The sequence below is a fragment of the Lepidochelys kempii genome, chromosome 1 (genome assembly GCF_965140265.1).
Source record: "Lepidochelys kempii isolate rLepKem1 chromosome 1, rLepKem1.hap2, whole genome shotgun sequence".
Lineage (NCBI taxonomy): Eukaryota > Metazoa > Chordata > Testudines > Cheloniidae > Lepidochelys > Lepidochelys kempii.
Window position 1 is genome coordinate 4,551,638 of NC_133256.1, and position 25,209 is coordinate 4,576,846.

The 25,209-nt window shown below is 47.0% G+C and overlaps 2 protein-coding genes across 2 annotated transcripts; both read right to left on the reverse strand.

Moving 5' to 3' along the window:
- Positions 1-446: 446 nt before the first annotated feature.
- On the reverse strand, positions 447-1,385 carry LOC140918525 (olfactory receptor 51G2-like). The gene has a single exon (XM_073363236.1). It carries the CDS (start codon positions 1,383-1,385, stop codon positions 447-449), a length of 939 nt encoding a protein of 312 aa, XP_073219337.1.
- Positions 1,386-19,759: 18,374 nt separating this feature from the next.
- Positions 19,760-20,695, reverse strand: LOC140894803 (olfactory receptor 51G2-like). Its single transcript, XM_073303471.1, has one exon. It carries the CDS (start codon positions 20,693-20,695, stop codon positions 19,760-19,762), a length of 936 nt encoding a protein of 311 aa, XP_073159572.1.
- Positions 20,696-25,209: the final 4,514 nt, after the last annotated feature.

Here is a 25,209-nt window from a genome sequence, read left to right on the forward strand (position 1 = left end):
TTCTCGCAGCTCTAAAAGTCACAGGAATCTAAAAGGGCTACACCCTGGGATTGACTGACCCCCCTTAATCTTTGCAACCCCTAAAGGGGACAGTCCCCAACATCCACCTCCAATGGCCACTGATTTAGGGTGGATCACACATCCCCAATTGGGCAGAAGATTCCCAAAATGAAGTGTTCAAGTCCCAGTGTGGTCCAGGATGGAATAGGTTTCTGTCTCCAATGTTCCCTCTAATTTTTGACAGGCCGTGTGTGGCAAAAAATGTCTTCTCTGCAAATTTTTGTGCTTCTGTGCAAATTGTTGTGCATGCAGTGTTTCACCATCTGCGCGGGGTTTAGGATCTGTGTGAGCACACACACGCGCACAGCTTAGGGGGAACAGTGGCTATGTCCTGTGTTTCTTGTTTCCTTTGCTACCAGTATTGGGACCGGAAGATAAACTGACCTTCACTTCACGAACACCCTGATTATCCTCGAACGAAGGTGTTTGCTTTTCACACTGTACACGACTGGGTTAATCAGTGGAGGAACCATCAAATAGACATAGCCCAGGACAATCTGAAGCAAGGGAGAAGAGCCCTTCCCAAATCTGTGTATCAAAGTGAGGCTGAACTCTGGCGTGTAGAAGAGCAGAACAGCGCAGAGGTGGGAGACGCAGGTGTTCAGGGCCCTGAGGAACTCCTTGTGGGACGCGATGCTCAGCACTGTTTTGATGATCATCACATAAGAGAGGAAGATGAGCAGTGAGTCCAACCCCACTGTTAGGACCGTAGTAAACAGACCATAGATGTTGTTGATTGTGAAGTCTGCACATGCCATTGTCATGACCTCCATGTGCAGACAGTAGGAATGGGAGAGGACATTGGCTCGACAGTATTGAAACCTCTTCAGGAGAAGGGGGAATGGGAGTATCACAGCCACCCCTCTTAGAACACACACCAGTCCCATCTTGACTATTCTCGGCAGAGTTAAGATGGAGGCATATCTCAGTGGGTCACGGATCGCGATGAAGCGGTCAAAAGCCATCAACAAAAGCACAGAGGATTCAAAGCATTGAAGTGACTGGATAAAGAACAACTGGGCAAAACAGGCATCGAAGCTGATCTCCCGAGAGTTAAACAAGAATATGCCCAGTATCGTTGGTATGGTGGCTATCGATAAGCCAAGGTCTGTGGCGCCCAACATGGAAAGGAAAATGTACATGGGCTCATGGAGGTTTGGATCTATTATTATAATGAACAGAATGACTGAATTTCCTAATATTGAAATAACATAAATTAAGCAGAAGGGGAGAGAGATCCAGAGATTTTGGACGTCTTCCTGCCCAGGTATCCCGGTGAGAAGGAACACTGAAGATTTGAATGTGGTGTCATTGACAGCTGACATTATGTACTGTGAAGATCCAATTTGTTTTGAACTTTCCTTCCTGAAAGAAAAAGAACAGGAGATTAGCTGATATTTAACAAGACATCTTTCCACTCTCCATACAATTCTAGAGACTCCCGGGAGCTAAAGAAAAATCAGCAAAAACAAAGTCTAGGATTTACACGACTGATACCAAGATAGACATTTGCGGACTGGATGATACCTGTAGTCCATCTAGCCCAGTATGCACTGGCCAGTTCCACACGCTCCAGAGGAAGGTGGAAAGAGTTCTGCAATGGGCAGCTATAAGAAAACCTGCTCCCGATGTTTCCCCCTGACACCCACTCGTTAGAGATATTTTGTGCTGTAAACCAGGAAGGTTTAGAGCCATTCCAAGAGTTTTTAAAACAGTCCTCACTTGTGTAATTTGATTTTCTGGTTACCCATATGTCAAGGTTCCTCCCCCACTCTGAACTCTAGGATACAGATGTGGGGATCTGCATGAAAACCTCCTAAGCTTACTTTTACCAGCTTAGGTTAAAAGTTCCCCAAGGTACAAATTAATTTTATCTTTTGTCCTTGGAATATCCACTGCCACCACCAAACTCTAACTGGGTTTACTGGGAAACATAGTTTGGACACGTCTTTCCCCCCAAAATCCTCCCAACCCTTGCACACCACTTCCTGGGAAAGGTTTGGTAAAAAATCCTCACCAATTTGCATAGGTGACCACAGACCCAAACCCTCGGATCTGAGAACAATAAAAAAAACATTCAGTTTTCTTACAAGAAGACTTTTAATAGAAATAGAAGTAAATAGAAGTAAAGAAATCCCACCTGTAAAATCAGGATGGTAGATCCTTACAGGGTAATTAGATTCAAAACATAGAGAATCCCTCTAGGCAAAACCTTAAGTTACAAAAAAGACACACAGACAGAAATAGTCATTCTATTCAGCACAATTCTTTTCTCAGCCATTTAAAGAAATCATAATCTAACACATACCTAGCTAGATTACTTAATAAAAGTTCTAAGACTCCATTCCTGGTCTATCCCTGGCAAAAGCAGCATATAGACAAACAGACAGACCCTTTGTTTCTCTCCTTCCTCCCAGCTTTTGAAAGTATCTTGTCTCCTCATTGGTCATTTTGGTCAGGTGCCAGCGAGGTTAGCTTTAGCTTCTTAACCCTTTACAGGTGAGAGGATTTTTCCTCTGGCCAGGAAGGATTTTAAAGGGGTTTACCCTTCCCTTTATCCTTATGACACCATATAAACATCCAGTCTCTCTGAATCCTGTTCGGTTCTTAGTCACATTGATAGCTTGTAGCTGTAAGTTCTGCAGCCTACGTGAACACTCTGTGATTTTACAATTGTGAGCTTCCCACAGACACCCTTTCTGGCCCTACACTTCTGAGTGTGGCCCATTGTATAAAGTGCAATTTATTTATTTATTTATAATTATTTTATCTACTCCTGAAAATCCAAATTAAGCCACTGCCTCTTTTCACCACATGGGATAAATTCCCAGGGCCACGTTCTGAATTTCCTAACTTTGACTTCAGCTAAGTCACTCCAGATATACATGTGTCAATTTGATAAGAACCAGGCTCTATTCATTTTCCCTAAACAAATGCTCCTGGTGATAAACTTCATCCATGCTCATGTAACAGCTAATGGTGAAAATTACATACAACCCCTTTTACACTCCCCTTTCCTTCACGTGTGCTCCACTCTTTCCTGAAACACAGACCAGTGGTTTTTTTCTCAAGACTTTTTGGAAAGTCTTGCACAGGTATTGCAGAGGTTTGTGTTCATGATCCTGATTAGAAACAGCTTCTTGTTCGTTAACAGAAGATAGTATCATACAACTATTCAACATCTTTATTAAAGATCTGGATGATGGGATGGATTGCACGCTCAGCAAGTTCACAGACGACACTAAGCTGGGGGCAGAGATAGATACACTGGAGGGTAGCGATAGATTCCAGAGTGACCTTTAGAAATTGGAGGATTGGCCAAAAGAAATCTGATGAGGTTCAACAAGGACAGGTGTAGAGTCCTACACTTATGATGGAAGAATCCCACACAATGCTACAGGCTGGGGACAGACTGGCTAAGTAGTAGTTCTGCAGAAAAGGACCTGGGACTTACAGTGGATGAGAAGCTGGATATGAGTCAGCAGTGTGCCCTTGATACCAAGGAGGCTAATTGCATATTGGGCTGTATTTGTAGGAGCATTGCCAGTAGATCAAGGGAAGTGATTATTCCAATCTGTTCGGCACTGGTGAGGAGACATCTGGAGTATTGCGCCCAGTTTTGGGCCCACCACTACAGAAAGGATGTGGAGAATTTGGAGAGAGTCCAGTGGAGGGCAACAGAAATGATCAGGGGGCTGGGGCACATGACTTATGAGGTGAGGCTGAGGGAACTGGGCTTGTTTAGTCTGCAGAAGAGAAGATTGAGGGGGGATTTGATAGCAGCCATCTACAACTATCTGAAGGAGCATTCCAAAGAGGAAGGAGCTTGGCTGTTATCAGTGGTGATAGATGACAGAAGAAAGAGTAATGGTATCAAGTTGCTGTGGGGGAGACCTAGGTTGGATATTAGGAAATAGGTTAGGTTAGAGTGGGACTTAAAATGTAGTGTATGTTTTCTGGATGTCATCACAAGCTGAAAAGATTGCAGTGTCTCAGCCCTCATTCAGTCACTTGTCAGCAAAGAAAAGTTTAGTAGCTTCTCTGTCCCTGGGTTAATAGCTGACCGTTCTCCTCCAGCTCTGTTCTGTCAGTCTGTAGCCTGTATCCAGTTTGGTAACAGGCACAGGGATCAGGATAGAACTCCCCTAGTACATAGTGTCCCCGTCAGCTGTTATTCAGCCAGGATGAGGGTTTGCAGGAAGTGTATATGAAAGTCAAATTCATGGAAATGGAACTTCGTTTCCCACAGGAAAGTAGCCTGTTGCTCTCTCACTCTCTAAGGCTATGTCTACACTACGAAATTAGGTCGAATTTATAGAAGTCGTTTTTTTAGAAATTGGTTTTATATATTCGAGTGTGTGTGTCCCCACAGAAAATGCTCTAAGTGCATTAAGTGCATTAACTTGGCGGAGCGCTTCCACAGTACCAAGGCTAGAGTCGACTTCCGGAGTGTTGCACTGTGGGTAGCTATCCCACAGTTCCCGCAGTCTCCGCTGCCCATTGGAATTCTGGGTTGAGATCCCAATGCCTGATGGGGCTAAAACATTGTCGCGGGTGGTTCTGGGTACATATCGTCAGGCCCCCGTTCCCTCCCTCCCCCCGTGAAAGCAAGGGCAGACAATCATTTCGCGCCTTTTTTCCTGAGTTACCTGTGCAGACGCCATACCACGGCAAGCATGGAGCCCACTCAGGTAACCGTCACCCTATGTCTCCTGGGTGCTGGCAGACGCGGTACGGCTTTGCTGCACAGTAGCAGCAACCCATTGCCTTCTGGCAGCAGACGGTGCAATACGACTGGTAGTCGTCCTCGTCGTGTCCGAGGTGCTCCTGGCCACGTCGGCTGGGAGCGCCTGGGCAGACATGGGCGCAGGGACTAAATTTGGAGTGACTTGACCAGGTCATTCTCTTTAGTCCTGCAGTCCTATTGAACCATCTTATGGTGAGCGGGCCGGCGATACGGACTGCTAGCAGTCATACTGTACCATTTTCTGCCAGGCAGGCAAGAGATGAGGATTGCTAGCAGTCGTATTGTACCATCTTATGCCAGGCAGGCAAGAGATGAAGATGGCTAGCAGTCGTACTGTACCATCTTCTGCCGAGCAGCCATGAGATGTGGATGGCATGCAGTCCTTCTGCACCGTCTGCTGCCAGCCAAAGATGTAAAAGATAGATGGAGTGGGTCAGAACAAGAAATAGACCAGATTTGTTTTGTACTCATTTGCTCCTCCCCTGTCTAGATCACACTGCAGTCACTCACAGAGAAGGTGCAGCGAGGTAAATCTAGCCATGTATCAATCAGAGGACAGGCTAACCTCCTTGTTCCAATAACAACGATAACTTAGGTGCACCATTTCTTATTGGAACCCTCCGTGCAGTCCTGCCTGAAATACTCCTTGATGTACAGGCACACCCTTTGTTGATTTTAGCTCCCTGAAGCCAACCCTGTAAGCCGTGTCGTCAGTCGCCCCTCCCTCCGTCAGAGCAACGGCAGACAATCGTTCCGCGCCTTTTTTCTGTGCGGACGCCATACCAAGGCAAGCATGGAGGCCGCTCAGCTCACTTTGGCAATTAGGAGCACATTAACCACCACACGCATTATCCAGCAGTATATGCAGCACCAGAACATGGCAACGCGATACCGGGCGAGGAGGCAACGTCAGCGCGGTCCCGTGAGTGATCAGGACATGGACACAGATTTCTCTGAAAGCATGGGCCCTGACAATGCATGCATCATGGTGCTAATGGGGCAGGTTCATGCTGTGGAACGCCGATTCTGGGCTCGGGAAACAAGCACAGACTGGTGGGACCGCATAGTGTTGCAGGTCTGGGACGATTCCCAGTGGCTGTGAAACTTTCGCATGCGTAGGGGCACTTTCATGGAACTTTGTGACTTGCTTTCCCCTGCCCTGAAGCGCATGAATACCAAGATGAGAGCAGCCCTCACAGTTGAGAAGCGAGTGGCGATAGCCCTGTGGAAGCTTGCAACGCCAGACAGCTACTGGTCAGTTGGGAATCAATTTGGAGTGGGCAAATCTACTGTGGGGGCTGCTGTGATGCAAGTAGCTCACGCAATCAAAGATCTGCTGATATCAAGGGTAGTGACCCTGGGAAATGTGCAGGTCATAGTGGATGGCTTTGCTGCAATGAGATTCCCTAACTGTGGTGGGGCTATAGACGGAACCCATATCCCTATCTTGGCACCGGAGCACCAAGCCGCCGAGTACATAAACCGCAAGGGGTACTTTTCGATAGTGCTGCAAGCTCTGGTGGATCACAAGGGACGTTTCACCAACATCAACGTGGCATGGCTGGGAAAGGTGCATGATGCTCGCATCTTCAGGAACTCCGGTCTGTTTCAAAAGCTGCAGGAAGGGACTTTCTTCCCAGACCAGAAAATAACTGTTGGGGATGTTGAAATGCCTATATGTATCCTTGGGGACCCAGCCTACCCCTTAATGCCATGGCTCATGAAGCCGTACATAGGCAGCCTGGACAGTGGTCAGGAGCTGTTCAACTACAGGCTGAGCAAGTGCAGAATGGTGGTAGAAAGTGCATTTGGATGTTTAAAGGCGCGCTGGCGCAGTTTACTGACTCGCTTAGACCTCAGCAAAACCAATATCCCCACTGTTATTACTGCTTGCTGTGTGCTCCACAATATCTGTGAGAGTAAGGGGGAGACGTTTATGGCGGGGTGGGAGGTTGAGGCAAATCGCCTAGCTGCTGGTTACGTGCAGCCAGACGCCAGGGCGGTTAGAAGAGCACAGGAGGGCGTGGTACGCATCAGAGAAGCTTTGAAAACCAGTTTCATGACTGGCCAGGCTACGGTGTGAAAGTTCTGTTTGTTTCTCCTTGATGAAACCCCCCACCCCTTGGTTCACTCTACTTCCCTGTAAGCTAACCACCCTCCCTTCCTCCCTTTAATCATTGCTTGCAGAGGCAATAAAGTCATTGCTGCTTCACAGTCATGCATTCGTTATTCATTCATCACACAAATAGGGAGATGACTACCAAGGTAGCCCAGGAGGGGTGGTGGAGGAGGGAAGGAAAATGCCAAACAGCACTTTAAGCACAGCACTTTAAAAGTTTACAACTTTAAAATTTATTGAATGACAGCCTTCTTTTTTTTGGGCAATCCTCTGTGGTGGAGTGGCTGGTTGGCCGGAGGCCCCCCCACCGCGTTCTTGGGCGTCTGGGTGTGGAGGCTATGGAACTTGGGGAGGAGGGCGGTTGGTTACAGAGGGGCAGCAGTGGCAGTCTGTGCTCCAGCTGCCTTTGCTGCAGCTCAACCATACACTGGAGCATACTGGTTTGGTCCTGCAGCAGCCTCAGCATTGAATCCTGCCTCCTCTCATCATGCTGCCGCCACATTTGAGCTTCAGCCCTGTCTTCAGCCCGCCACTTACTCTCTTCAGCCCGCCACTTACTCTCTTCAGCTCTCCACCTCTCCTCCCGGTCATTTTGTGCTTTCCTGCACTCTGACATTATTTGCCTCCACGCATTCATCTGTGCTCTGTCAGTGTGGGTGGACAGCATGAGCTCGGAGAACATTTCATCGCGAGTGCGTTTTTTTTTCTTTCTAAGCTTCACTAGCCTCTGGGAAGGAGAAGATCCTGTGATCATTGAAACACATGCAGCTGGTGGAGAAAAAAAAAGGGACAGCGGTATTTAAAAAGACACATTTTATAAAACAGTCGCTACACTCTTTCAGGGTAAACCTTGCTGTTAACATTACATACATAGCACATGTGCTTTCGTTACAAGGTCGCATTTTGCCTCCTCCCACCACGTGACTACCCCCTCAACCTTCCCCCCTCCCTGTGGCTAACAGCGGGGAACATTTCTGTTTAGCCACAGGCAAACAGCCCAGCAGGAATGGGCTCCTCTGAGTGTCCCCTGAAGAAAAGCACTCTATTTCAACCAGGTGACCATGAATTATATCTCACTCTCCTGAGGATAACACAGAGAGATAAAGAACGGATTTTGGTTGAATGCCAGCAAACATACACTGCAATGCTTTGTTCTACAGTGATTCCCGAGTACATGTTACTGGCCTGGAGTGGTAAAGTGTCCTACCATGAAGGATGAAATAAGGCTGCCCTCCCCAGAAACCTTTTGCAAAGGCTTTAGGACTAGATCTAGGAGAACCGCAAATGCCAGGGCAAAGTAATCCTTTCACATGCTTGCTTTTAAACCATGTATAGCATTTTAAAAGGTACACTCACCAGAGGTCCCTTCTCCGCCTGCTGGGTCCAGGAGGCAGCCTTGGGTGGGTTCGGGGGGTACTGGCTCCAGGTCTATGGTGAGAAACAGTTCCTGGCTGTCGGGAAAACTGGTTTCTCCGCTTGCTTGCTGTGAGCTATCTACAACCTCCTCCTCATCATCATCTTCTTCATCCCCAAAACCTACTTCCGTATTGCCTCCATCTCCATTGAAAGAGTCAAACAACACAGCTGGGGTAGTGGTGGCTGAACCCCCTAAAATGGCATGCAGCTCATCATAGAAGCAGCATGTTTGGGGCTCTGAGATGGAGCGGCCGTTCGCCTCTCTGGTTTTCTGGTAGGCTTGCCTCAGCTCCTTCAGTTTCACGCGGCACTGCTTTGGGTCCCTGTTATGGCCTCTGTCCTTCATGCCCTGGGAGATTTTCACAAAGGTTTTGACATTTCGAAAACTGGAACAGAGTTCTGATAGCACGGATTCCTCTCCCCATACAGCGATCAGATCCCGTACCTCCCGTTCGGTCCATGCTGGAGTTCTTTTGCGATTCTGGGACTCCATCATGGTCACCTGTGCTGATGAGCTCTGCATGGTCACCTGCAGCTTGCCACGCTGGCCAAACAGGAAATGAGATTCAAAAGTTCGCGGTTCTTTTCCTGTCTACCTGGCCAGTGCATCTGAGTTGAGTGCTGTCCAGAGCGGTCAGAATGGAGCACTCTGGGATAGCTCCCGGAGGCCAATACCATTGAATTGTGTCCACAGTACCCCAAATTCAAGCCGGCAACGTCGATTTATGCGCTAATCCACTTGTCAGGGGTGGAGTAAGGAAATCGATTTTAAGAGCCCTTTAAGTCGAAATAAAGGGCTTCATTGTGTGGACAGGTGCAGGTTTAAATTGATTTAACGCTGCTAAATTCGACCTAAAGTCCTAGTGTAGACCAGGGCTAACTGTCTCTGTCTGGTATTCATAAGATCCGTAGCACCCAAGAACGGCACTGGGACAGAAAAGGAGCCAAGCTTCAAAAATGAATGTGTGTGTTAAACCCAGTTTTCTCTAGAGCTATATTAAGTTAACTTTTGGGATTTTTATGTTATATCCATATTGGGTTAAACCATTATGGGTCTTCTTAGTTTAATAGCAGGCTGCTGGAAAACAAACACTATGGGAAGGCACAGATCAAGTCATCACTCAGGCAGAACTTCAGGGAGGTTGAGTGACAACACCAGAGCTATGGGTTGGGAAGAGCCTGTTTCTGGGCTCCAGCCATGTCAAACAGCTTGTTTTCCAGTGCTGGAAACCTGTCCAGAGATGGGGCAGCTTTTCCTGAGAAGCTCTTCAGACTGCAATGACAGACACCACTGGGGAAACCTGAAGGCCCTGGGCCCACCTGTATCTGAATCAGCGTGGGAGGACTTGGGGTCAGAGAGGTGTACAGACTGTTCTTGTAAATCCCTCTTATTCTCCCATGTTAATCTTTATTCCTACCGTTCAGATTACACAGTGTTTTGCTTCAAGAAGGCTGGCTGGTCACTCGTCTCAGCACTGGTCATAGCCTCCCAGAGGGAAATACCACAGGGGCCGAACCCAATCAGACCTACTGTGCAAGCAGAGTCCCCCCACAGTGTGTTGTGGCCCACGGCCCAATCTGAGGATGTGCAGATTGCAGGATTCCACCACATTAGAGGGAAGGATACGAGGTCTGACATGTGGCACTTGGAGACCAGAGAGGGGCAGATATCCAGGTAGTCCTGTAACTCTGAGGGGTATCTACAGGGCAGAAATGTTGAACCACTCAGCCATTCAGGAAACAGTAATATTCCCTATCATACCTCTTACCACAGAGCAACGCAGCTCTGAATTCCTGCCTTCACAATCGAGCCAGAGAATACAACCTTTGAAAATGCATTTGCTGGTGCCATTTCCAGGAGCAAATAAACCTGAGGCGATTTGGAAACTAGTCATGGATATTTGGTGGGGTCTCCTGTCACTCAGCCCTTGGTAGGTTTGGGCCCAGAGTACACAGGAATGGGACCCCTCTAGAAATGGGACCCCTTGAAAAATCCTGACTCAGGACATCAGTGTTTTAGGACTGCAAGCTCACTTTGAATGTCAGATTTCTGTGTAGCTTGAATAACCCACCGTGGAGCATGGGCAGATGTAGGGGAGGGGATCCCAAGCTACCTAGCATTGCCTGCCCTCCAGCACCATCACTGAGTCACCACGACAGCCCAGCTGAGTCCTTTGCCACTGCACAGAGCATCTGCCAATGGAAACAGCTTCCAGCCTTTACACATCACTTTGCTTTTTAAAGTTAGTGAAACATGCCAACGTACCTAGACGGGGAGCCGCTGACACCAGAGGTCTTCACCCTAAATGACAAGGAGCCATTGAAGAGCTTACATGGGCAGGAGACAGAAACTGTTAATCTAGGCAGGCAACTGTGTTTATGAAGCATGCTTGCACATTCCCTTGGGGGCCACTTGGCCATCAGGGAACCTCAGTTGCTTGGCTTCGTGTGCACCAGCTTTAACCTTGTCATGGCCAATGGCAAAGTGCAGGAGGCCAAGTCACAGGGAATGTGTGGTGATGCTACACAACTGGACTGCAGAGGAAGCCCTACTGCAGGCTCTGTTCCTGTAATGTGGGTTTGTCATCACTGTTCGTATGGTTCCGATTAGTCACATGGCTACCCCGGGTGTGGTGAGTGGTAACGATGATGCTCTCACAATTGTGATATTGCTGAAATAAAAGAAATAATAATTAATAATATAGGACAAGATTTCTCCTCGGCAGCCCTCTTTCCTACATTACAAGCTCAGGGTGCAGGTCAGGAAAGGTAGATTATCATGGGGGAGGGATAGCTCAGTGGTTTGAGCTTTGGCCTGCTAAACCCAGCGTTGTGAGTTCAATCCTTGAGGGGAACATTTAGGGATATGGGGCAAAAATTGGGGATTGGTCCTGTTTTGAGCAGGAGGTTGGACTAGATGACCTCCTGAGGTCCCTTCCAACCCTGATATTCTATGATTCCACAAGGCTCAGTACATGGAAATTTCCATCGGATCATTGCAGGAGTCGAGGTCCCTTCCCTTCTCCCTGAAGAATGAAAGTCGGGACCCCATATCTAGGGGTCCCCAATGATGTGCATAGATCTCAGTGATGCACTGGTAGCTAGGCCCACTCTCCCACAATCTCTGGGCCTTCATAATTGCTTTAGGACCCTCCCCAGTTCCCTGCTAGCACATGTTCATCAGAGATGTGCTACCAGGGCCTGTCAAAGTAGCCACTTCCCACAGGATCTACTGCAGGGGCATTATACAGTGTGGAGGGGGCTGCAGAGAGGTAGGAGGGCTGGTCAGAGTAGCTGATGAACACAATACCCCAGCCCTAGCCTGGGCAGGAGATTTTGACCTTTCCATACACAGAATCCAGCCATAGACTCAGTCAGTGCAAACTTTGTTTATGTTGTGAGGAAGCAGCAGACGAAAAGCTTCCAATTGCTTTTGTGGAGCCAAGAAGCTGCAGCTGGGCAATATCAGGGCAGCTGAGCATACAGAGAACAATGATCCATTTTCTGTGAAAACTCACCATAAAATATGGATGAAAAGGAAACATTTCAGTTTTACGTCAGAAATTTAAATGTGGGGAAAATCTCTCTCTTATCCATCCCAGATCTAGCCTCTGTCAGCACTAGACCCCATCAGCATCCCACACCGAACAGCCCCTAGATGTTGGCTAGGGTGGTTTTGCCACCTCTGTAAGACTGGCTGCCCCTGGAAATGGCTGGTCTGTAGCAGCCCATCTATCAGAGGAACAATTTAAGAACAGAAGAATGGCCTTATTGGGTCATACCAATGGCCCACCTTGCCCAGTGTCCTGTCTTCTGACAGTGGTTAGTGCCGATAGTTCAGGGGGAACTAACAGATGAGTGCAATTATGAATTGATCCATCCCTTGTGTGTGCTCCCAGCTTCTGACTATCAGAGGTTTAGAGACACCCGGAGCATGGAGCTTCATCCCTGATTATCTTGGCTAATAACTACTCAGTCAACTTATCTAGTTCTGTATTAGAACAAATATTCTTTTGGCTTCAGAACAGCCCCTGGCAATGAGACGACAGCCCCCCAACCTGAAGCAAATACTCACCAGCAACCACATACCACACAACAGAACCACTAACCCAGGAACCTATCCTTGCAACAAAGCCCGTTGCCAACTGTGCCCATATATCTATTCAGGGGACACCATCACAGGGCCTAATAACATCAGCCACACTATCAGAGGCTCGTTCACCTGCACATCCACCAATGTGATATATGTCATCATGTGCCAGCAATGCCCCTCTGCCATGTACATTGGTTAAACTGGACAGTCTCTACATAAAAGAATAAATTGACACAAATCAGATGTCAAGAATTATAACATTCATAAACCAGTCGGAGAACACTTCAATCTCCTGGTCACGCGATTACAGACATGGAAGTTGTGATATTACAACAGAAAAACTTCAAAACCAGACTCCAGCGAGAGACTGCTGAATTGGAATTCATTTGCAAATTGGATACTATTAACTTAGGCTTGAATAGAGACTGGGAGTGGCTAAGTCATTATGCAAGGTAACCTATTTCCCCTTGTTTTTTTCCTACCCCCCGCCCCCCCAGACATTCTTGTTAAACCCTGTATTTGTGCTGGAAGTGGCCCACCTTGATTATCGTACACATTGTAAGGAGAGTGATCACTTTAGATAAGCTAATACCAGCAGGAGAGTGGGGTGGGGGGAGAGAAAAACTTTTGTAATGGTAAACACCCATTTTTTCATGCTTTGTGTGTATAAAAAGATCTTCTGTACTTTCCACAGTATGCATCCGATGAAGTGAGCTGTAGCTCACAAAACCTTATGCTCAAATAAATTGGTTAGTCTCTAAGGTGCCATAAGTACTCCTTTTCTTTTTATTATATCCCTGTTTAGTCTTCTCTTTTTCCAAACGGAAATGTTCCAGGATTTTTAATGTAACCTCATATAGAAGCTGTTCCATACCGCTGAACATTTTTGTCACCTTTCTCTGTACTTTTTCCAATTCTAATATATCTTTTTTGAGATGGGATGAACAAAACTGCACAAAGTATTCAAGGTGTGGGTATACCATGGATTCATATAGAGACATCACAATATTTTCTGTCTTATCATCTATCCCTTTCCTTACAATTTTCAACATGAGCCGTGGGTGGAGTCCTCTGGCCCCACTCCTTATGCCCCACCCCCACAGTTGGAATGTCATCCCCACCCCCCAATCCCAGAGAATCCCAGAGCTTTCACAGACCCCATAGCAGACCCCAGATGTTGGAGGCTCCCCAGGCTGGCCAGAGTCCCCTCAACCATGCTTACCCTACTTTCTTGAGACCCCAAGTTGCCCCAGGGGAGATGCTTGTCTCTTCCCAAAGAACCTCAGCTTTTAATATGCTCAATTCAGGTTCCAGGATAGCTGAGGAGGTGGTTGTGAAACTGCCCCCAATATTAATCATAGTTGTATGCTGATGATATGATTATGAAAATGTTATATGCTTTTTATACAAAAATGTCTTGTGAGGTTCCTATGGAAAAAATATGGTTTCCAGAATATGATGATCCTATTTATATCCTTGTATCATTTTTGCATCTGAAGTTATGAATATTGAGTATGTATCTGTATTTCAAATGTCATTATACCTGAGTGACACCCACTAGGCAAAATACTTATGGTCCAGACAGCTGGTTGAGAAGGGCCTATTCCTAGTAATGGGACATTAGGGGAAACAACAGTCTGGAGAAGTTTATACGCCATCTGGTGAACCTTCAGGAGAAACCTCAGGACTGTGTATGGATAACGCCTGCTATGACACTGCAGCACATGCAAGGGCATGGAACCAGACCACAGGACACTTAACTCCATTTATATTTTTCTGCTATATAATATGGGGAGTGACAGCATCTCTTGGCCTCACTCCTGGGGGAAGTGCTAGTCCTAGGCTAAAGGGATTTCTCGTCTGCATATGGAAACTTGGCGGACTGGTTGTATCATCAGGCAGGGTGAGAAATTGTTAATTCATATCCAATCTACCTAGCATGTTAGCCTTAGTTAGCATTTTTGTTTATTTGCTAGGTAATCTGCTTTGAGTGTATTTCTATCACTCTTAATCACTTAAAATCCATCTTTTTGTAGTTAATAAACCTGTTTTATGCTTCAACTTTACCAGTGTGTTTTAAGTAAAGAGTCTGGGGAAGATCTCAGCTCTGTGTAAAATGGCTGTTGCATATCTTTCCCATATCAAGGGGAAAGTGACATATATTAATGAGCTTATGCTGTACAGACACTTGTGCAGTGCAAGATGGTATAAATTTGGGTTTATACTCCAGCAAGGGTGCAAGGCTGGGGAGCTGGGAAATTGGCTGTTGTCTCCTGCCTGCCTTTGAGTGGCTTAGGTAAAGCACTCAGGAGGCTCAGTTGGGTGTGCGGTGCCACCTGCTGTCATGTTGGGTGATAGCAAGGCTTGTGGAGGCTGACTGTGTCACCAGCAAAGCAGTGTAAGATTGGCCCACCCAACTGGAGGGTTAACGGGCAGAGCGGTTCCCACAGCTCCCAGACTGCTCCCCAGGGGTAACAGCCTGTCACAGCAGTATGTGTTACTCATCTTCTTGGTTTCATTTGTAATCTCCATGGAATGCAGCAAGGTTGCTGAAGAATCTGAGTAGCACATATTGCCTCCTCAACTACCCTGGAACCTGCATGGCACATAAATAATAAAAAGTTCCCTGTGCAAACCCTGCAACTGCTGGGCAGTGGCCACAGCTGCACCAGGGGAGGCTTAGCCTGTCTTGGCCTATTATATTCACAAGCTATGGTTCCCAACTGTTTTGATTACGTTTTTCCAATCTGTCTAATTTTGCATTAATCAACACTGAATTTCATCTGCCATTTTGTTGCCCAATCTCCAAGTTTTGTGAGATCCCTTTGCAATTCTTCACAGTCTGCTTTGCACTTAAATATATTTAATAATTTTACATCATCTTCAAATTTTTCCACCTCATCACTTATCCCTTTTCCCAGTTCATTTAGGAATATGTGGAACAGCACTGGTTCCACTCCAGACTGCAGGATGACTCCATGATTTACCTCTCTCCATTCTGAAAACTGACCATTCACTCCTACCCTTTATTTCCTATCTTTTAACCAGTTACTTATCCAGAAGAGATCCTTCCTTCTTTTCCCATGACTGCTTATGTTTCTTAAGAGCCTTTGATGAGAGATCTTGTTGAAGTTTTTCTGAAAGTCCAAATACACTATATCATCTGGATCACCCTTGCCCACATATATGTTGACCCGCTTAAAGAATTCTAACAGATTGGTGAGGCATGATTTCCCTTTGCAAAAGACATGTTCACTGTTCCACAGCAAATAATGTGTCTGATAATTCTGTTCATTACTATAATTTAAAACAATTTGCCTCGTACTAAAGTTAGGATTTCAGGCCTATAATTGCTGGGATCACCTCTGGAGTCTTTTTTAAAAATCAGCATGATATGAGCTATTTGTCAGTCACCTGGTACAAAGCCTGATTTAAGTGATAGGTTACATATCACAGTTTGTTGTTCTGAAATTTGATATTAGAGTTCCTTCAGAACTATTGGGTGAATGTCATATGGGCCTGGTGACTTTTAATGTTTAGTTTATCAGTTTGTTCTAAAACCTCTGTGATTGGTTGTTCCCCACATCTGGATGCTGGTGGAATCACTGAACTCCGTATCCATTCAGCTTGGCGGGCCTCTCTGCAATGCTCTTCTGGTGACACAACCATCCTCCCAGGCCCTGTTATCATCCAACATGAGCGCAGTTGGCGTCGCACAACCAACTGAGCTACCTGAGTGCTTTACCTAAGCCACTCAAGGACAAACAGGAGAAAACAGCCAATTTCCCATATCCCCATCCTTGCACCCTTGCTGAATTATGAACCCAGAATTATGCCATCTTGTATTGCAAAGGGATCTGCACAATGCATGCTCATTAATATATGTCACTTTCCCCTCATGTGGGAAAGATATTGAAGAAACTTTATTGACAGAGCTGAGATTTTCCAAGACACTTCACTCAAAACACACTGGTTATGATAAAACATAAAGTTTATTAACTAGAGAAAGAGAGATTTTTAGTGCTAAGTGATAGCAAGAAGATCCAAGCAGATTACTTAGAAAATAAACAAAAATGCAAACTAAGCCTAAAATACTAGATAGACTGGATAGACTTTGGACTCAGACTGCTTTCTCCCAGCCAGACATGTAAGATGCGGCCGCCATGGCCATTGCTCCATTTCTTGTCAGTTAGACCTTGTTAGGGGGCTTATTCCTTCACCCACTTCCTTCCCCGGTCCGTCTCACATGAACAAAGAGCAACAATACCCGAAGTCCAAAGGTGCAAACAATTCAATGTTTATTGGGGTGAACTTCCAGCAAGCATGATTCCAGTTTCCTTCTTTAGTATCCTCCTTCCCAGATCTGACACCACAGAGCCTTACACCTGTGTCCCTGTTCCCATTCCTGCCCTTAGCAAAACATGATTCCAATTTCCTTACCCCCATTCCCTGTTCCCATTTCCCCCTTTAGCAAAACATGATTGCAATTTCCTTACCCCTATTTCCTATTCCCATATCCCCTTTTTAGCAAAACATGATTGGAATCCATGATTGGAATCAAGTTTTGCTAAAGGGGGAAATGGGCTGATTTATGCCCTTTGGTAACGGCTTGCAAGAGCACAGCCCACTCTGGCCAAGACCTTCTGGACAGGGGCCGCCCCAGAGTGCCCCTTGGGGCCTGAGATAGCATAGCAGGCCCCCTGTCCTTCCCTCTAAAGTCCTTGCAATGACTTACTCTCATCCTGGGATACTTAAAACAAGAGCCCCCTTTGTGGGGTCACATTAATTCAATCATCTCCAAAACACAGGCTCTCCTACTGTCCAACCCGATCCTACTCCTTTACTCAGGAACGCCCCCACCTCCTCCTTACTGGGGTCAGTCTTGTTTCAGGCTTGCTGAAGCCTCACTGGCTTCTCCCCAGCTGGCACCCATGATATCTTAGTCCCTTTCCCCGGGACTGAGTGAGGGCAGCTGTCTGTCCCCTGCTGGTGTGGCCCATGTTTCAAGAGAGGATGCAGCCTGCCTGCCCTCCTAAGGCTCCTCCTCTTTCACATGGAGTGCAGGGAGCCATGCCCTGCCCTACAGGGCAAAACCCTGGATATTAGGAAAAACTTTTTCACAAGGAGGGTGGTGAAGCACTGGAATGGGTTCCCTAGGGAGGTGGTGGAATCTCCTTCCTTAGAGGTTTTTAAGGTCAGGCTTGACAAAGCCCTGGCTGGGATGATTTAGTTGGGGATGGGTCCTGCTTTGAGCAGGGGTTTGGACTAGATGACCTCCTGAGGTCCCTTCCAACCCTGATATTCTATGATTCTAGGGCTTCACTGACCCCCCTAATCTCTCCAACAACAAAAAGGGGACACTCCCCTACACATCACCTCTAATGGCCACTGAACTGGGAGGCAGAGTCCTAAAATGCAGAATTCAACTCCCAGTGTGGGCTGAAAGACGCCAGTATAGCATTTGTCCCGAATTCCCGCCAATTCCGATCCACACCTGCTCATGGGAAGAGCAACCCTTTTCAATGTTGGGGGGCTGATGTCCTTAGCCCTCAGTCGCTATGATGGCCCACCCTGCTCCTCTTTCCCCCAAGGCCACATCCCCTGAACAGCGCAGGTGGAGGGTCTGGGGTTCCCCAGAGTGGCACTCGCTCCCGGGCTTCTTTTACCCTGGCCTCGCTCTGACATCCAGCCTGGTCAGTGGGCTGGGCTTGGGGAAGAGAAGGAGCAGAAGGTGGGAGTTCAGGGGGAGGAAGTGGGCCGGGGTGAAGCCATGGAGGGGGCAGGGCTCCTGCATGTGTCTTGCTTTTTCCTTTTGAAAAGGTGCTCACCCGACACTGAATGGGCTGGACTGGGACAGGAGATCACTGTGACTCTTCTGGGGAGCTGAGGACCTTTTCTACCCCATTGCATTGCTGGGGCAGGAGAAACAGAAGAGAGGGGAATATGGGCTTGAGTGTCTTGCCAGGACTCCTGTGTGTCAGACCCTCACTCACACAGACAGCTCTGCACTGTTTCCATGTGGAGTGGGCTTAGCAGGTGTGCGGCATGCAGAGCCACCAACAGTGGTGATGGGGGTGGGGGCTGCCTGAATGGCTTCTCTTGAGGCACTTGCATAATGATGTCTCTGGCACGACTCAGTCACAAGCACCTGGCTGAGGGCGTGGGGGAAGCATGGGTGTCCGTACCCCTGGAATAGCCTCTGTCCACAGCTGGTGCAGCCCCCATGGATCACAGAGCACCCACAGCACTCAGGAAGGGCCAGGACTGCGACTGCAGAACAGCCCTGCAGCTTTCTTCATGGCCCCTGGATGTTTAACCAGAGACAGGACAAAAAGAAAAGGAGTACTTGTGGCACCTTAGAGACGAACCAATTTATTTGAGCACGAGCTTTCGTGAGCTACAGCTCACTTCATCGGATGCATACCGTGGAAACTGCAGAAGACATTATATACACACAGAGACCATGAAACAATACCTCCTCCCACCCCACTGTCCTGCTTATAATAGCTTATCTAAAGTGATCATCAAGTTGGGCCATTTCCAGCACAAATCCAGGTTTTCTCACCCTCCACCCCCCCACACAAATTCACTCTCCTGCTATCACCAGCAGGAGAGTGAATTTGTGGGGGGCGGGGGGGTGGAGGGTGAGAAAACCTGGATTTGTGCTGGAAATGGCCCACCTGATGATCACTTTAGATAAGCTATTACCAGCAGGACAGTGGGGTGGGAGGAGGTATTGTTTCATGGTCTCTGTGTGTATATAATGTCTTCTGCAGTTTCCACGGTATGCATCCGATGAAGTGAGCTGTAGCTCACGAAAGCTCGTGCTCAAATAAATTGGTTAGTCTCTAAGGTGCCACAAGTACTCCTTTTCTTTTTGCGAATACAGACTAACATGGCTGTTACTCTGAAACAGAGACAGGACAGTGATAGGCCAGGTATAACAGGAAACCTCATCCATGTCCCTTGTCTTTATTGAGAGTATTGACAGGATTTCTGAGGCTGGAGCAGCCACCGATATGGCTCTTTCTGCACCAACATCCTACCAGGCCCCTGGCTCTCCACGAACACAGTCACTCTGCAAATGCTGCTGCCTGCCCTGGTCTCCTTCCCCCAGTGCCCTGTCCTCCCTCACCAGTGGGTGGAGACAACCGCTATACCATTGCTTCAGGCCTTAGACCACATCTGAACCTGACTGTGCAGAGTGGAGATCAGTAGCTCATGTCATCACAGATATAAGGGTCCAGGATGGAATAAGTCACCATGTCTTGTGTTTCTTGTTTCCTATGACACCAGCACTTGAGCTGGGTGATAAACTGACCCTTCACTTAACAAACACCCTGATTATCCTCGAACGAAGGTGTTTGCTTTTCACGCTGTACACAACTGGGTTCATCAGAGGAGGAACCAGCAGGTAGACATAGCCCAGGACAATCTGAAGCAAGGGAGAAGAGCTCTTCCCAAATCTGTGCATCAAAGTCAGGCTGATCTCAGGTGTGTAGAAGAGCAGAACAGCACAGAAGTGGGAGACGCAGGTGTTCAGGGCCCCGAGGAACTCTTTGTGGGATGTGATGCTCAGCACTGTTTTGAGGATCATCACATAAGAGAGGAAGATGAGCAGTGAGTCCAACCCCTCTGTTATGATTGTAATAATCAAGCCATAGATGTTGTTAACTGTGATGTCTGCACATGCCAGTGTCATGATCTCCATGTGCAGGCAGAAGGAATGGGAGAGGACATTGGCTCGACAGTATCGGAACCATTTCAGGATAAAGGGGAGTGGGAGTATCACGGCCACCCCTCTTAGAACACACAGCAGACCCATCTTCGCTATTCTCGGCAGAGTTAAGATGGAGGCATATCTCAGTGGGTTACTGATGGCAACAAAACGGTCAAATGCCATCAACAAGAGCACGGAGGATTCAATGAATGTAAATGAGTGGATGAAGAACAGCTGAGCAAGACAGGCATTGAGGCTGATCTCCCTTGAGTTAAACAAAAATACACCCAATATTGTTGGTATGCTGGCTATCAATAAGCCTAGGTCTGTGACAGCCAACATGGAAAGGAACATGTACATTGGCTCATGAAGGCTTAGATCTGTTTTTATGATGAACAGAATGAGTGAATTTCCTACTATCGAAATAGCATACATTAAGCAGATGGTGACAGAGATCCAGAGATGGACATCTCCCTGCCCAGGTATCCCAGTGAGAAGGAACACTTCGTAGTTGAATTTGGTGTCATTGACAGCTGACATAATGTACTGGGAAGGTCTGAGGCGTTTTGAGCTTTTCTTCCTGAAAGAAAAAAAGAATAGGAGATTAGATGACTAGATGATATTTAACAAGATATCATTCTGCTCTCATACTCCTAGGAGGTCAAGAAAGATGAGCAAAAGCATAGTCTTGGATTTACACCACTGATAGGAGGATAGGCATTGCCAGACTGGATCAGACCTGTAGTCCATCTAGCCGAGTATCCAGTGGCTAGTTCCAAATGCTTCAGAGAAAAATGGAAGAAGCCCTACAATAGGCAGCTAAGAGATAACCTGCTCCCAGGGAAAGTTTCCCCTGACACCCACTAGTTAGACATATTTTGCAATGTAAATCAGGAACATTTATAGCCCTTCCAAGAAACTAAAAAAAAAAAAAAATCCTCACTTCTGTAGTTGACTTTTCTGGTCATCCATATAAACTTCCAGTCCCTCTTTCAATCCTGCTAAGCTCTTGGCCCCGTTGATATCTTGTGGCTGGGAGTTCCACAGCCTACTTGAGCACTGTGTGATTTTACAGTTGTGACCTTCCCACAGACACCCTTTCTAGCTCTCCACTTCTGAGTGTGGCCCATTGTATCATGACAGGTATATAGACACATGGCAAGTGTATGGTGAAAACAATCATTGTATTTGTCAAGGTTCCTCCCCCACTCTGAACTCTAGGGTACAGATGTGGGGACCTGCATGAAAAACCTACTAAGCTTATCTTTACCAGCTTAGGTCAAAACTTCCCCAAGGTACAAAATATAAGGTACAAAATATTCCACCAACTGTCCTTGGACTGGCCGCTACCACCACCAAACTAATACTGGTTACTGGGGAAGAGCTGTTTGGACGCGTCCTTCCCCCCAAAATACTTCCCAAAACCTTGCACCCCACTTCCTGGACAAGGTTTGGTAAAAAGCCTCACCAATTTGCCTAGGTGACTACAGACCCAGACCCTTGGATCTTAAGAACAATGAACAATCCTCCCAACACTTGCACCCCCCCTTTCCTGGGAAATGTTGGATAAAAAGCCTCACCAATTTGCATAGGTGACCACAGACCCAAACCCTTGGATCTGAGAACAATGAAAAAGCATTCAGTTTTTTACAAGAAGACCTTTAATAAAAATAGAAGTAAATAGAAATAAAGAAATCCCCCCTGTAAAATCAGGATGGTAGATATCTTACAGGGTAATTAGATTCAAAAACATAGAGAACCCCTCTAGGCAAAACCTTAAGTTACAAAAAAGATACACAGACAGAAATAGTTATTCTATTCAGCACAATTCTTTTCTCAGCCATTTAAAGAAATCATAATCTAACACATACCTAGCTAGATTACTTACTAAAAGTTCTAAGACTCCATTCCTGGTCTATCCCCAGCAAAGACCCAGCATACAGACAGACACAGACCCTTTGTTTCTCTCCCTCCTCCCAGCTTTTGAAAGTATCTTGTCTCCTCATTGGTCATTTTGGTCAGGTGCCAGCGAGGTTACCTTTAGCTTCTTAACCCTTTACAGGTGAGAGGAGCTTTCCCCTGGCCAGGAGGGATTTCAAAGGGGTTTACCCTTCCTTTTATATTTATGACACGCCCCCCAAATCTCAGCTAGGGTGAAACACTGGCTGGGATTTCTTCCTGGAGCTCTAGGAAAAACAGAGTTAATAAGACACATGCATCTCTAAATATACTGCCAAGTATATAAAGACTAACAATATTTTCCACATCTCAAGGACGATTTTAACCAGTTGATTCTGGGAAACTTTCACGGGGGAGTGCATCAGCCACTTTGTTAGAAGCTCCTGAGATGTGTTGGATGTCGAAATCAAAATCTTGGAGAGCTAAACTCCACCGAAGAAGTTTTTTGTTAGTTTCCTTGACGGTGTGAAGCCACTTCAGTGTAGCATGGTCGGTTTGCAGGTGGAAACGCTGTTCCCAAATATATGGACGTAGCTTTTCCAGAGCGTAGACAATGGCGTAACATTCTTTTTCAGTGACTGACCAGTTGCTTTCCCTCTCAGACAGTTTTTTGCTGAGAAACACTACAGGGTGGAATTCTTGATCAAGTCCTTTCTGCATTAAAACTGCTCCCACACCACGCTCGGACGCATCTGTGGTTACTAGGAACGGTTTGTCAAAGTCTGGGGCCCTTAGTACAGGGTCAGACATGAGTGTCGCTTTAATCTTGTTAAAGGCCTTCTGACACTTTTCGGTCCACTGAACAGCATTTGGCTGTTTCTTTTTGGTTAGGTCTGTCAGTGGGGCAGCGATTTGGCTGTAGTGCGGTACAAATCGTCTGTAATAACCGGCCAAGCCGAAGAAGGATTGAACCTGTTTCTTTGACTTTGGGACAGGCCACTTTTGGATAGCATCCACTTTGGCCTGTAGGGGGCTGATAGTTCCTTGACCCACCTGGTGTCCAAGGTAAGTCACTCTGTTTAGGCCTATTTGACACTTCTTAGCCTTAACAGTTAGTCCTGCCTCTCTTATGCGCTCAAGGACTTTTTGTAGATGTTCCAGGTGGTCTGCCCAGGAATCTGAAAATATGGCCACGTCGTCAAGGTAGGCAACTGCATATTCTCCTAATCCCGCTAGGAGACCATCTACAAGTCTTTGGAAAGTGGCAGGTGCATTTCGCAGCCCGAAAGGGAGTACATTAAATTCATACAGCCCGAGATGTGTGATGAAGGCTGACCTTTCCTTGGCAGATTCATCTAGCGGTACCTGCCAGTACCCCTTGGTTAAGTCCAAGGTAGAGATGAACTGGGCCCGTCCCAGTTTCTCTAATAGTTCATCTGTGCGTGGCATTGGATAGTTGTCTGGGCGAGTTACAGCATTTAGCTTACGGTAGTCCACGCAAAAACGTATCACCCCATCTGGTTTGGGAACTAGAACCACTGGAGATGCCCATGCACTTTCAGAGGGGTGGATTACACCCATCTGTAACATATCCTGGATCTCCCGTTCTATAGCAGTTTTAGCTTGAGGAGACACCCGGTAAGGTTGGACCCTAATTGGGTGAGCGTTACCTGTGTCAATGGAGTGGTATGCCCGTTCAGTCGGTCCTGGGGTGGCTGAGAACGTTGGCGTGTAGCTAGTGCACAGCTCCTGGATCTGCTGTCGCTGCATACGCCCAAGGGTCATGGAGAGGTTCACCTCTTCCACACCACCAGCACATTTCCCTTCGTAGTAGACACCTTCAGGCCATTCAGCGTCGTCTCCTCCCTGGGCTGTAAACTGACAAACCTTTAATTCTCTGGAATAAAAGGGCTTTAGAGAATTAATATGGTACACCTTAGGCTTTCGGTTGGAGGTGGGGAATGCTATGAGATAATTAACAGCTCCCAGGCGCTCCTGGACCATGAATGGCCCTTCCCACGATGCTTCCATTTTATGGGCCTGGAGCGCCTTTAAGACCATGACCTGGTCTCCTACTTTGAAGGAACGCTCTCTGGCATGTTTATCATACCAGGCTTTTTGCTCTTTTTGAGCATCCTGTAAGTTTTCTCTAGCAAGGGCTAAAGAGGTTCGGAGGGTGTTTTGTAGGTTGGTTACAAAGTCCATTATGTTAGTTCCTGGAGAAGGTGTAAATCCCTCCCATTGCTGCTTCGCCAACTGCAATGGCCCCTTAACCTCACGGCCATATAGAAGTTCAAATGGGGAAAACCCTAAACTGGGGTGTGGTACAGCTCTGTAGGCAAAGAGCAACTGCTACAACACTAGGTCCCAATCATTGGAGTGCTCATTTACGAATTTACGTATCATGGCCCCCAAAGTTCCATTAAACTTCTCCACCATGCCATTTGTTTGATGATGGTAAGGAGTGGCAACCAAGTGATTTACCCCATGAGCTTCCCAAAGGTTTTTCATAGTTCCTGCCACGAAATTAGTCCCTGCATCTGTGAGGATGTCGGAGGGCCAACCTACCCTGGCAAAAATGTCTGCTAGTGCCTGGCACACACTTTTAGCCCTGGTGTTGCTTAGAGCTACTGCTTCCGGCCATCGGGTGGCAAAATCCATGAAAGTCAGTATGTACTGCTTTCCTCTGGCTGTCTTTTTCGGAAAAGGACCCAGAATATCCACAGCTACTCGCTGAAATGGAACTTCAATGATGGGGAGTGGTTGTAGAGGGGCTTTGACCTGGTCTTGGGGTTTTCCCACTCTTTGGCATACCTCACAAGACTGGACATAGGTAGAAACATCCTTGCCCATTCTCTCCCAGTGGAATGACCCCCACAACCGGTCTTTGGTCCTGTTCACCCCAGCATGGCCACTAGGGTGATCGTGGGCTAAGCTCAAGAGCTTGGCCCGGTATTTAGTTGGAACTACCAACTGTCTCTGAGGATGCCAGTCTTCCTGGTGTCCACCAGAAAGAGTTTCCTTGTATAAAAGTCCTCTTTCTATAACAAACCTGGATCGATTAGAAGAGCTGAGAGGCGGTGGGTTGCTCCGTGCCGCCGTCCAAGCTCTCTGGAGGCTTTCATCTGCTTCCTGTTCGGTCTGGAACTGTTCCC

Bases quoted from the DNA above. Each gene is read 5' to 3' on its own strand.
- LOC140894803 (XM_073303471.1), bottom strand. From the start codon at position 20,695: ATGTCAGCTGTCAATGACACCAAATTCAACTACGAAGTGTTCCTTCTC.
- LOC140918525 (XM_073363236.1), bottom strand. From the start codon at position 1,385: ATGTCAGCTGTCAATGACACCACATTCAAATCTTCAGTGTTCCTTCTC.